The sequence below is a fragment of the Octopus bimaculoides genome, chromosome 18 (assembly GCF_046866305.1).
Source record: "Octopus bimaculoides isolate indiv1 chromosome 18, ASM4686630v1, whole genome shotgun sequence".
Classification (NCBI taxonomy): Eukaryota; Metazoa; Mollusca; class Cephalopoda; order Octopoda; family Octopodidae; genus Octopus; species Octopus bimaculoides.
The window spans coordinates 49354881-49369880 of NC_142945.1; the positions used below are offsets into that span (position 1 = coordinate 49354881).

At 37.0% G+C, this 15000-nt stretch overlaps 1 protein-coding gene across 1 annotated transcript in view; it reads left to right on the top strand.

Annotated features, from left to right (window-relative positions):
* Nucleotides 1-15000, top strand: part of LOC106877747 (myophilin) — a 19881-nt gene that overhangs the window by 3869 nt on the left and 1012 nt on the right. Inside the window, exons 2-4 of the mRNA XM_089366153.1 lie at nucleotides 12667-12821; nucleotides 13175-13409; nucleotides 13776-15000. The exon at nucleotides 13776-15000 is cut by the window's right edge and continues 1012 nt beyond it. Of these exons, the coding sequence (XP_089222279.1) occupies nucleotides 12667-12821; nucleotides 13175-13409; nucleotides 13776-13973 (588 nt within the window). The 3' untranslated portion in view covers nucleotides 13974-15000. The remainder of the gene's footprint in view (nucleotides 1-12666; nucleotides 12822-13174; nucleotides 13410-13775) is intronic.

Here is a 15000-nt window from a genome sequence, read left to right on the forward strand (position 1 = left end):
GGCGTATGTGAGTGTGTGTGTGTGTGTGTGCGTGTGAGTGCGTGTGTGTATGTGTGTGTGCGTGCTGTAGCCTAATAGTTTCGGTGTATGTTTTGACGCCTTGTTTGTTTCTTCAATTCAGAATCTTCCTTCCTTGTTGATGAGATTTAGACATAACTCGTTGTCTGTTAGCAGACGTACTCCTACAACCCACCGTCTTGCACTAGTTGTTGTCGTGGCTTCTGCCGCTGTCGCAGTCATTGTTGTTGTTGTCGATGATGATGATGATGATGATGTTGTTGTTGCTGTTACTGTTGTTTTTGCTGTGGTTGTTGTCGTTGGTGCAGCTGCTGTTATTATCGTTGTGGTTTTTTTGTTGTTGCTGTTGTGGTGGAGATTCTTGCTGTTATTACACCCTGACCAGCCATGTCAATGCAGGACTACGAATAACGGCGCTCCAGCCGTGAGCTCAGCATTTCACATTCAACCACAATTAATCTGCGACCGTGTGACACCCTAAACGTCAGATAAGTTAACTTGTTACACTTTCGAAGTCACACGTTAATCTTCATTCTGCGTTAATCTCCGATATCCTCAATATCAAATAAATTTATTTTATGACACTCTGAAAGTCATACGTTAATCTGTGATATATTCGAAGTTGTACATTAATCCAAGACACTCGTGTTAAACTAAGCCATCGCACAAACGTCATACGTTAAACTGTATCGATTTCAACGTCATACGTTAAACTGTTTCAATTTCAACGCCATTCGTTAAACTGTGTCGATTTCAACATCATACGTTAAACTGTGTCGATTTCAACATCATACGTTAAACTGTGTCGATTTCAACGTCATACGTTAAACTGTGTCGATTTCAACGTCATACGTTAAACTGTGTCGATTTCAACATCATACGTTAATCTGTGTCGATTTCAACGTCATACGTTAAACTGTGTCGATTTCAACGTCATACGTTAAACTGTGTCGATTTCAACGTCATTCGTTAAACTGTTTCAATTTCAACGCCATTCGTTAAACTGTGTCGATTTCAACGTCATACGTTAAACTGTACCGATTTCAACGTCATACGTTAAACTGTGTCGATTTCAACGTCATACGTTAAATTGTGTCGATTCCAACGTCATACGTTAAACTGTGTCAATTTCAACTTCATACGTTAAACTGTGTCGATTTCAACGTCATACGTTAAACTGTGTCGATTTCAACGTCATACGTTAAATTGTGTCGATTCCAACGTCATACGTTAAACTGTGTCAATTTCAACTTCATACGTTAAACTGTGTCGATTTCAACGTCATACGTTAAACTGTGTCGATTTCAACGTCATACGTTAAACTGTGTCGATTTCAACGTCATACGTTAAATTGTGTCGATTCCAACGTCATACGTTAAACTGTGTCAATTTCAACGTCATACGTTAAACTGTGTCGATTTCAACGTCATACGTTAAACTGTGTCGATTTCAACGTCATACGTTAAGCTGTGTCGATTTCAACGTCATACGTTAAACTGTGTCGATTTCAACGTCATATATTAATTTGCGATACCTTCAGCGTCGCTTGATAATATACGATATAATTAATCTGTGATATTACAACGGGTAATCCGTAGTTATATTTCTCTAGAATTTTAATAACATTTATTGTTTTATCAAAATTTCACGCATCCTTTGAATGATACTTCGTTTCCCTCTTCGCTTTCCCTCATTCCTTTCTTGCGGCTGCTTCCATCAATTCCTGGTACTTTTAGAATTTATCTCCTGAATTTGTTTAGATTTTTAACGCCAGAATTTGAAATTTGATCGTTAGATTTATACGTTTATCAGTTAAGTGTTTTATTTTCTTTACGATTTGTAGATATTGTTTGCGTGTTTATTCTAGTATTGTATTGTTTTATGAGTAGTGCGTCCATCATTAATCGTCTATTTTTGTAGGGAATTCTGTATAGGATGGAGGTGTTGTTCACTAATGTTTTCTTTATCATCACTTTACCATTTTCGGTAGTACTGCAATTACTCCTTGTTGCAGGTGCACAATAAGCCTACGAGAGAGAGAGAGAGAGAGAGAGAGAGAGAGATAGATAGAGAGAGAGAGAGAGAGAGAGAGAGAGAGAGAGAGAGAGAGAGAGAGAGAATGGTAATTGTATGGCCAATACGACAGCTTGAAGTGATGTAAAAGTTTCACTTTTACAATTGAATTTATAATTCTCTGACTATTTCTCAGGTTCATATTTATTCATTTCTTCTCTGAGCACAAGACCCGATATTTTGGGGTGGGACAGTACGCAACAGGTACTTAATTTATCGACCCCGAAAGGATGAAAGGCAAAGTCGACCTCGGCAGAATTTGAACTCAGAACGTAAAGACAGACGAAATACCGCTAAGCATTTTGCCCGGCGTGTTAACGTTTCTGGGGTCAATAAATTAAGTACCAGTTGTATACTGGGGTCGATGCAATCGACTACTCTCCCCCACCACAAATTTCAGGCCTATAGTAGAAAGGAATATTCTCTATTATAGGACTGAAACCAGAATCAAGTAATTGAGAAACGATCTTCTTTACAATACATCCGTCTTTGCACCTTTGATATTTTTAATGCGAGGTTTGTTCTTCGTCATTGTCGACGCAGATAACAAGCTTTACTTTTTATTTCAATCTATTTATGATTTGTTTAGTCTGGAAGCAACATCAAAGTGGTTTCATAACAAGAACATAAAACGTACCAAAGAGAGCAACCACAACCATGAAATATCAAAACACCATAAAAAGAAACGAAACACACACGCACACAGAAAAGCGAACCCTTTCATACCTTAATACTTAGATATTCTATTTATAAATGAAGAGAAGGAAACACCTTTTATATTACATTATATTCTGTGTGTGTGTGCGTGGGGTGGGGGTATATTTCTAAATTAAGTTTAGACAAATGCATGCATTCGGAACTAATAATGAGATTATGATGGGAATCAAACTCATTTCATCCGGTTGATCCTTGATGCGTTAACCAAATATTTTAATGTCACTTGGCAATGAACCAGCAGTCTTTGCAGTTGAGAAGAAAATTCTGCCTTTAGAAAGCAATTTATGTAATGGGTCTTACTTGCGTGTGGGATCTTATATACTTAGCACTGAACAATTACGGTGTGACTCCAGGATAATCGTTACATTCCAACTTTTCTACTTTTACAACTAGCTGCTCCCATCCTCCCTCCCTTCTCTCTCTCTCTCTTCTCTTCTCCCCATCTCACCCACACACTCACACAGACACACGTTTACAGACACACGGACGTACAGACTCTTTTCCTCTGTCATAATTGGTTCATTAATTAGTTTTCTTATTTATCTATCTATTTATTCATTTGTGAGGTAATTAGTGAACGAATGCCTCGTGGGTTACAGCCTTCCAGCGGGCCAATCCCTGGTTTGTTGAATTTTTGCTGGTCCAACTGACAAGGGAACTCTGTAACTCAATGTACAACAAATGCCTCGAGGTACTTCGTTTCGTACTTAAACGCACCGGTTTTCCGGTTTCTCGATCAGATTTATATCCATTGCCGATATAGATCAACGAAAGTACACACACACACACACACACACACACACACACACACACACACACACACACACACACACACACACATATGTATGTGTGTGTGTCTGTGTTTGTCCCCTCAACATCACTTGGCAACCGATGCTGTTGAGTTTACGTTCCCCGTAACTTAGCGGTTCGGCACAAACGACCGATAGAATAAGTACTAGGCTTACAAAGAAAAAGTCCTGGGGTCGATTTGCTCAACTAAAGGTGGTGCTCCAGCATTGCCGCAGTCAAATGACTGAAACAAGTAAAAGAGTAAAGACATTATAAATGTAGTAATGAGTTTCTACATGTTAAAATTTGTATGATAGAGTGTTATATGATAGATGGAATTCAATGTTCCTACATGTGACAGAATCATTGGTTGAAGAGTTCCTCCATGTGGTAAAGTTTTATGGTAGAGTTATGTGATAGAATGTTTCTACATGTAATACAGATATGGAGTAGCGTATTTATACGTGTGGCAGAGTTTTGTGGTCGAGTATTTCTACTGATGACAGAGTTATTCCGAGGAATATTTTTTACATGTGGTAGAAGAGATATGAGGTGAGTGATTCCACATGTGACCAAGAGTTATATGGAGAGTGTTTTCCACATGTGGCAGAGTGTTATGCGGAGAGCGTTTCCACATGTAACAGATTGTTATATGTAGAGTGCTTTCACATGTGGCGGAGTGTTATATGGAGAGTGTTTCCACATGTGACCGGGTGTTGTATGTCTGAGCATTTCCACAAAAGTTAATATTGTCATAATTTTACAATCAAGAAAACGAAAAAGGAGGAAAAAAAAAGAAAAAGAATTTAAATTGTTTCTGCGTGTAGTTATTGTAGGGGATGTTGAGTCGGTAGAGCGCCGGACAAAATACCTTGCAGCGTTTAGTTACAAAACTTTACGTTCTGGGTTCAAGCCATTCACCTATCTCAACTTTGCTTTTCAATTTCTTTTCTTGAGGGGTTTATAAAACAAAGTACCGGTCAAACTCGGAGGGAGGGGTGGGGCAGACTTAATTAACTGCCTACTTCTCACTCCCCACCCACATACAGAAAGTTTCTGGCTTTGTGCCAGTGTTAGAAAATGGTATTTGCTTTGGCAGAGATTCCTTATTTGTATAGCAGACTTTATATCAACGCTCAATTGCAATTAAGATAGAAACTGACTATAAATTATTATTATTATTATTATTATTATTATTATTATTATAGTTTTGATTTACGTGCGTTTTGTGCTTACATATCAAGAAAGAGAAAGAAAAAAAAAGATAAATATGTTGCGTTGGCATACAACATTTTAATTAGATTTCGTTTCGCCAAAAACACATTCTCGAAATTTTCTTCTAGCTTTTCGATTCCACCTGACGAAACGAAACGAAATAAAAATAAAACGAACAAAAAAAAAAAATGAAAGAAAAGAAAAAGAAATGTAAAAGAAAAGTAATTATTTCTGGCTTCGCAGACTAACTCTAAAAATAAAAGCACAAAGTAAAAAATATAAATAAATAAATCAAAAAGATGGAAAATAAAATAAAATGAAATGAAATAAAAACCTACATTTTAGCAAATCTTTCGAAGAATAAATACGACTAACTTTGGTACTAAGCCAGGGCGAAACACGTTGGAGCTAACACGTAGAAACGTAGAAGTTCCACCGCTGTCTCGCGTTGGCCAGAAATTATTCGTGGTGGTCAGATTGTGGAAGGATAAGAAGTTAAAATCTTGATGTTTGTCGTACGTTTATATCCTGTAGTGCCATCAAATAGCTGCAGTGTTTATCTGATAGTTCCCTTTTTTATTAGCACTGAATAAATAAAAGAAAACAAACAAACAAAATAAAAACATAAAGCAGCGGTAATTCATGAGGTGCATGCAGAACAGCGAAAATTCCAGCAGAAAAGTATCTGTTCACTTTTAATACTCTATGGCATATTCAGAGGTGAATATCTGATCGCTGTTGTTTTCCGTCAGCGGAGAACACATCCTCTTCCTCCTCTAGTCCAGTGGTTCTCAACCATTTTGTGCTTATGGATCCCGTTGTTTCATATTTTACTCTATAGGACCTCTATAGCTATTTATTGCATAAAAAAAATTACTGTATTTCTACAATCAAATATTATTAGGAATTGTATAAAAAATAAAATATTTTGTACATTGTAGAAATACAACCAATATTAAATCTTATATGAACCCCCGCATGGGCCATATGGACCACGGTTGAGAACCACTTCTCTGGACGATGTGTGTTCATAACTCATGCGATTCACTGGTGTAATGGAACATTGAAACATTATCTAAAGGAAGGAGGTGTTTTCCGCTGATGAAAAACAACGGTGATCAGATATCCACGTTCGAACCGTCCAGAACGTATTAAAAACAATCAACGCTGTTCTCCTTGCACCCCATGGATTATTATGCATTTGGAAGACATAAATATACATCGGCAAATAATTTGATTATGCTAGCTTCATCGGTCCGGCGGGGTAGAGGACTGTTTTTTCTGCGGCCACTGAGAATTCTTGCCTCGCCACTTCTGGAAAATAAAAATAAAGGAAATAAAATAAAAGTGTGTTAAAACAGAATTAAAACTGTGTCATGAAATCGATTCACCAAAGGCCTCCAGAACCTCTCCCATACCAACCTACCTACCTACCTACCTACTTATTTATATTGGTATACCCGTGCCGTCAAAAATGTGTGCAATTAAAAAAAAGAATAACATGTAAATGGTATTTATAGATGCATTGACATAACATATAGTCCATAAATTTGATACAGAGTTGTTACAACACACTGTTGGCTCTGACCGGAGTTTATTTGCCCATTTACGCGAGACTGTCATAATCATATGTATGTATGTATGTATGTATGTATGTATGTATGTATATATACATATATACATATATATACATACATATATATATATATATATATATATATGCACATACATATATATGTGTATATATATATATATATATACATATATATACATACATACATACATACATATATATATATATATATATATATATATATATATATATATATATATATATATATATAAATATATATATATATATATTTATATATATATATATATTTATATATATATATATATTTATATATATATATATATTTATATATATATATATATATTTATATATATATATATATATATATATATATATATATTTATATATATATATATATATATATATATATATATATATATATATATATATATATATATATATATATATATATATATATATATATATATATATATATATATATATATATATATATATATATATATATATTTATATATATATATATATATATATATATATATTTATATATCTATATATATATATATATATATATATTTATATATTTATATATATATATATATATATATATATATATATATATATATATATTTATATATATATATATGCACACACACATATATATCCTTTCGTATCCTGCGTTCCTCACACAGATAACCTTTTTTCCCTTTGATGTCGACTGTAGATTTCTAGAGGAGTATATATATATATATATATATATATATAAATACATGTATGAGTTTCATTCGTATTATCAATCTGTCCAAGTTGAAAATCATGCTGCATTTTTCTTTTGCCCCAGAATAAAGAGTGTGAAAACGAAGTTATCTTATCTTCTAAATCACATGGTAGTTTCTGAGACAACCTAGATTCCTGTCGTAGACTAAGACCATTCCTAATCTTAGAACAATGGGTCCATCCACCAGAAGCCTTACTTGATGGATGAGGCGATATCATGGTAGTCTTCAATCTTATCTGTAACCAATTTACGATGCGGCCATTACTCTTGATCTATGACCCAGACTAACAAATCTTTCTCCTCTCATGAGGCATACGTTGTCTTTTGTTGTTGGCCCTCCGTCGCTTACGACGTCGAGGTTTCCAGTTGATCCAATCAACAGAACAGCCTGCTCGTGAAATTAACGTGCAAGTGGCTGAGCACTCCACAGACACGTGTACCCTTAACGTAGTTCTCGGGGATATTCAGCGTGACACAGTGTGACACAGTGTGGTTAAGAAGCCTGCTTCCCAAACATGTCGTCTTAGGTTCATTTCCACTGCCCAACATCTTGAACGAGTGTCTTATACTATAGCCTCAGACTGACGAAAGCTTGACTGTCTCTTCGACAGTCTCCATGGCGTTCGTTACACTGCTAACCTGGCTGTTATCATGCTGCTCCATCCAGAAGAGGCGAAACTTGTGGAAGGTAGCGGCCAGCTGGAACTCCAGGTCTTCTAGGAGGAGACCAAACCTTTTCGTGATACCTGCCAGTATCGCGTTTATCAGAGGACTGCAGTACAGGAGATGTTTGAACTTGGCCTCCTTCAACTGCATGACGGTAGCCGCTACAGTCGGCAGAGGCACTCGGGAAAAGATTGGTCCTCTCACTGGATTTTATCCAAGGTCTTGGTTACATTAGACATCACCTGGGCGTACACCGTCAGGAAGGCGACATCAGAATCAGTGAAGGTCTTCAGCTTCGGCGGTGTCATCACCCTGTGGACAGCTCCCCTATTCTCTCCCAGCAGGTTGTTGAGGACAACAACAGAGTCATGTGTGTGTATGTGTTTGTGTGTCCGAATTTGTCCCACCAACATCGCTTGACAACCGATGGTGTGTTTACGTCTCCGTAACTTAGCGGTTCAGCAAAAGAGAACGATAGAATAAGTACTAGGTTTCCAAAGAATAAGTCCTGGGGTCGATTTGCTCGACTAAAAAAGGCGGTGCTCCAGCATGGCCGCAGTCAAAATGACTGAAACAAGTAAAAAAGTAAAAGAGTAAATGCATTTCTTGGCGAAGGGAACCAACTTTTGCTTTTAATTTGAAAATAGTTATTTCCCTTCACCAACCAACGTTGGATATCAGCAACAGAAGCAGTTTTTAGTACCGCGAAGTAATATTTATCCCCACTTAGTATGGAACAAGTCATTCTCTTGCGAGTTCAAATGTCAATCATTGTCCGACGTGCTAACAACTCCGCCAACAATGAAGCTCACATTCTTTGCTAGTCCAAGGGAAATAATTCTTATAATAAATCTTATTCAGAGTTATTTCCCTTGGACAATAATTTTGGTTCCATATTCGTTTTCTTTTGAAATAAATGAAAATAACAAAAAATAAAAATAAAATTCATAAAAAAATTGTAACTCCAGAACAAGAAATGGCTCGGAAATTATTTTTGTTCGAGGATTATTCAATCCATAAATTCTGAGGCTTATTCTTAATATTTTGAATATCTAACTTTTTCCTCTTGCAGGTTTAGAATTTGTCTTATATACGGAAGACAAATTTTCCAATTTAGACCAAAAATTGCTTTGGGGAGGGCTTAACCGATGCCGTCTCTCTCTCACACACGCACACATTTAATGGCAATTTTCTAATGGGGGTGAGATAACCAAAAAGTACCGTAAATTTTTAGAATGACATTGTAGGTTAGGTGTGATTTACTAGATCTGGCCAGTTTGAATGCAAAACAAATATAATATTTTGACCGGATATGGTTGGTTTAAATGCTAAAGTGTTTGGAGGAAATTTGGCTGCTATTTTTAGCGTGGCTGCAAAGATGCCACCGCGTAGGGAGAGAAGCGTCTTTGGTGGCGGCGTTGAAGGCGGTAGTCGCAGCTTTCACAACTTCTCTGAGTTATCAATGTTATCCCCTTTACCACCCCCGCACCACTTTCCTCGTATAGTCTGTCTTTCTCGCTCTCATACGCACACACACGTGCGCATGCTCACACGCGCGAATGAAGACATGAAAAAACACACACGCGCGTGCAAATAATTGTGCATACACACACACACACACACGCACACATGCAGACAAACACTTAGATAGAGACATACATACGCGCACACGCACATACAGAGACAGACAGACAGACAAACAGACATACATACATGCAGACACATACGCGAGCTTGCACACACACACACACACACACACACAAGCACACACGCCCAAACACACGCAGATAGACAAACATACTAACATTTACGCACGCATGCATAAACACACACACACACACACACACACACACACACACACACACATGCAGACACGTATGCGAACGCGAGCACGCACAATCGCACAGACAAGCACATACGCACAAACACACACGCATACAGGTAGACAAACATATGTACACATTCAAACATTTTCGCACGCAAAAACACACACACAGACACACACTCACACACATACACACAGAGGCACACATACACATGCACACATGCCTACACATACGTACGCACACACACACACACAGTCACTCATACTTCTTCGTTTTCCGTCGATAACAAACAGATGAGAAAGATGTTCACATTCCTGGTAACCTCTTGAAATACAAGCCACATCCTTACCGTTCTTTCGCACCGATTTCTGCCACAGCCTACTAATACAGGTGCGACAGAGAGCACATTCATGCGCATTCATATATATATACTCGAGCATGTGCACAGCTACATATCCAATCGCATGTACGAACATAAGTATGCATATGTATATACGTATAGATACGTACAGAGGCACCCACATACACATTATATATACATATATATAAAAAGATAAAACTTACTTGGAAAAGGATGCGTGGCGTTCGATCATATAATAATGTAAATGAAATATAAATATATGCATATATTCATGCATATATGCACATACCTACATCTATATGTATACATACATGCATATATGGGTACAGGACAAACAAAAAACTTTAAACACAATGAGAAACGAAAACAGAAAAACGAGGACAGAAAACGAACTTTTTTCGAACAACGAAAAAAAAAACAAACAAAACAAACATAGAAACGAGACGTGCAACATAAAGAGTATGTCCCTTCGTCAGTTGTCCCTGTTTCATCTACTCCGCGTTTCGAAGGTAAGGACAATACGCGACTTCGTTGGAACAGTCCTTCCCGCAAAGCAAATTATACGTACATACATCCATGCATACATACGTACGTACAAACCTAAATACAAACGCATCTGCATACATACGTGCATACATACGTACATACATACGTGCATACATACATACGTACGTACCTACATACATACGTACATACATACTTACGTATATACATACATACATACATACATACATACATACATACATACGTACACGTGTTTAGTTTTCCAATAAGTTCCACAAGTCAGGAAAAAGAGGCACTCGTTTATTAGGTAATATGCAGAGATATACAATTATACAACCTTCCACGCATACACACACGCACACACATACGCACATGACACCATACACAAGTGTATATACGAGATGCCTGCCTCTCCTTAAGCAAGCAGCTGGAAGCCACGATTCTAATAATAAACGCCGCTCCTTAAAACAAGAGCCCTCACTAACTTCCGTAAACCAAATCCTTTATATTCAAATACTCCTATCCTACCTTCTGGTGTCTGGTTGGAGGGTAAAGATGGGTGATATCAAAAGACTATTCCCCCCGTACTCAGGGTGAAACATTTATTTTTAAATCATCGTGGGTTGTTCAAAGAGTAATTTAAGAGTTTATGAGGTAACATAGTTGTGAAAGTAACATTGGTACTTTTAATAGCGTAGTAAACTGTTAACTGTATATTAATGTATGTATTTTGTTGCCACTCCGTCGCTTACGACGTCATGGGTTCCAGTCGATTCGATCAACGGAACAGCCTGCTCGTGAAATTAACGTGCAAGTGGCTGAGCACTCCACAGACACGTGTACTCTTAACGTAGTTCTCGGGGATATTCAGCGTGACACAGTGTGACAAGGCTGACCCTTTGAATTACAGGCACAACAGAAACAGGAAGTAAGAGTGAGAGAAAGTTGTGGTGAAAGAGTACAGCAGGGTTCGCCACCATCCCCTGCCGGAGATTTTAGGTGTTTTTTCGCTGAATAAACACTCACAACGCCTGGTCTGGGAATCGAAATCGCGATCCTATGACCGCGAGTCCGCTGCCCTAAACACTGGGCCATTGCGCCTCTACAATGTATGTATTTATGTAAAGATAAATTAAATATAGAGATATTCTATTGGCATTGAATAATTTATTTATATTACAGTATTACATTAAATGCTATGAATATAATATATAACATAACAATATTGTATAAATAATTATAAAAACCGTAGAAGTCCAACAAATTGTTTCGACTTATATATAATTTTTCCTGATATACACAATCACAGTTCAATCATATATAAGTCACTTCAGGGTAAATCGGTTCAAAAGACGAAATTCCGTCTCAAAAGGACGGCTGGATTACATACATACATACATACATACATACATACATACGTACGTACATACATACATACATACGTACATACATACGTACGTGCATACATACATATACATGCATACATGCATTCATACATGCATACACATACATATGTATGAACAATTATTCTGTGCTGATGAAGGGCAATAACCCAGAAATCGCGATACACAGATATTGTCTTGAGCTGAGTGGGGGTGCTAGATTCCCTTGTTCGAAATTATAAGGACACAGATCGTGTCGTATAGCTAGCTGGAGACGATATCTCCTGGGGCTAAAATACAGCAACATTCGTCCTAAACCAGGACTGCCATGTTATGTTGGCAAACAATTTTTTACTCCAGAATATTTGCTGTAGCCCATCTTTTATACCAAGACAAAACAGTTTACATGATAACACTTCCAATCAGTTCAGATCAGAAGCCTATTTAAGGCGGCGAGCTGGCAGAATCGTTAGCACGCCGGGCACAATGCTTAGCGGCCTTTCGTCCGTCTTCACGTTTTGAGTTCAAATTCCGCCGAGGTCGACTTTACCTTTCATCCTTTCCGGGTTAATGAAATAAGTACCAGTTGAACACTGGAGTCGATGTAATCGACTAGTCCCCTCCCACCAAATTTCAGGCCTTGTGCCTATAGTAGAAAAGATTATTATTATTATTATTATTATTATTATTATTATTATCATTATTATTATTATTATTATTATTATTATTATTGTTATTTTTTTCAGATCGAGGCCAACTTTGATATAGACAACGCTCGTCTTTGCCTAAAATGGTTGCAGCAGATCTCTGGGGAAACCCCCAGCATCGACTTGTCCGATGATAGACGTAAAGCGATTGATACAGCATACGCTGCCCTTAAAGATGGCATGTATCTTATCAGGTAAATATGTTTCCGGAGTAAAGATTATTGCTAAAAATTATGTTGATAATTTAGGTGCAAAATTGTGTTGATAATTTGATTAACTGCATTGCTTTTTATTGAGATTAAGTAAAATAAACTTTAAGTTCAAAATAGGACATTTCATTCTGAATGACCTAATATAATACAAACACACACACACAGATACACACGCATACACGCACACACATACACACGCATACACACACGCATACACACACACCAACGTCCGACAGATGATATAATAGAAAGATCTGACTACCACTACTACTACTACTACTACTACTACTACTACTACTACTACTACTACTACTACTACTACTTATTCATTGCAGAGCCGTGAACCTCGCTCTCCCACCTGAAGAAAGATTAGACCTGAGCAAACGGACATTTCAGCCAACAGACAGCGAGACATTTCGTACGGCACGTGAGCGAGAACGAATTGAGATCTTCCTAGACAAATGCCTGGACGTCGGCTTGCTCGACACGATGATCTTTCAGATCGATTGTCTATACGAGAGGACAAACCTATCGCAAGTGATGTCAACTATACGATCTCTTGGCATTGAGGTAAGTTTTTCAATTGTCTTCATACTTTCAATGACTTCTTCGTTCTCTCAGCATTTGGGAAATTATTTTGTAATTTCTCCTCAACAAGTAATGCAATAGCTTGGAGGAGATTTCTTCTTCTTCTTCTTCTTCTTCTTCTTCTTCTTCTTCTTCTTCTTCTTCTTCTTCTTCTTCTTCTTCTTTTTCTTCTTCTTCTTCTTCTTCTTCTTCTTCTTCTTCTTCTTCTTCTCCTCCTCCTCCTTCTTCTTCTTCTTCTTCTTCTTCTTCTTCTTCTTCTTCTTCTTCTTCTTCTTCTTCTTCTTCTTCTTCTTCTTCTTCTTCTTCTTCTTCTCATTTCTGTTTCTTTTTTGTTTTTGTTTTTTCCAGGCACAGACGAAACCTTGGTACAACGCGCCAATGGCGTGGCCGACTAAATCCTCTGAAATCATCGAGAAACATGCCATGAGGCCAGTGAAAAGCAAGAAACCTCCTGGACTCGGCATTGGTATAGAGTTTAAATGCAAGGAGCCACGGGTACAACAGCACTCGGTACAGGATTACAGCGACTACTCACACTACGAATGATCACCATATTTCTAGCTCACTTCTGTTCCCTTGAAATATTCAGCTACTGCCACCATTGCTGTGCCTAAAAAATGTACGCCACGATCGCCTTCACAATTAAATGAACAATAAAAGAAGTTAATCTCCCAAAACCAAAGGAAAAACAACCGTTAAAACGTTATAAAAAACCCCCAAATTCCTCCGATAAAATCCAGAAACCTAAAGATCAAGAAACATTATGGTGCTTTTATCGAAATTTATCGAAATTTATCGTTGCTAGAGACATGTGAGATGAGATGGCATTTCTTTTTCGCTATGTCATGTCACTGCATAAACGCCTTTGCGATGCAGGTGTGCACCACACTGCAACTGCACATATTTTATAATGCTTTTTCTCTAAAGTATATACAGCGTGAATGTATGTATAGGTATATGCATGTGTATATATATATATATATATGTATGTATGTATGTATGTATGTATATGTATGTATATATTATATATATATATATATATATATATATATATAAACATATATATGCATACACACACACACACACACACACACACACACACTTACACATTCACACACAAAAAGACACACGCTTACACACACACATAGTCACATACAGAAACACCACACACACACATACACATATACATGCAAACATACATACATACATACATATATATATATATATATATAACATAATTTTACACATATATACATAGATATGCATAGTATAATTTTACACACATACATACATACATACATACATACATACATACATATCTCAAAATATATATTATACACACACAAAAACGTGTACACATCTATTACGCACATATAAATACACATGTGACGGTTTCGTTACATATATTTATTCTCGAATACATTCGTATATATGTATGTATATGAATATGCATAAACACGTACACATTCAGTCGGTCACACACTCGCTCACCACGCACACATACTCATACAAGCACACACACGTACCAACACTTCCATACATGTTACAAAAGCTGAAACTACCCTAGTGTGAC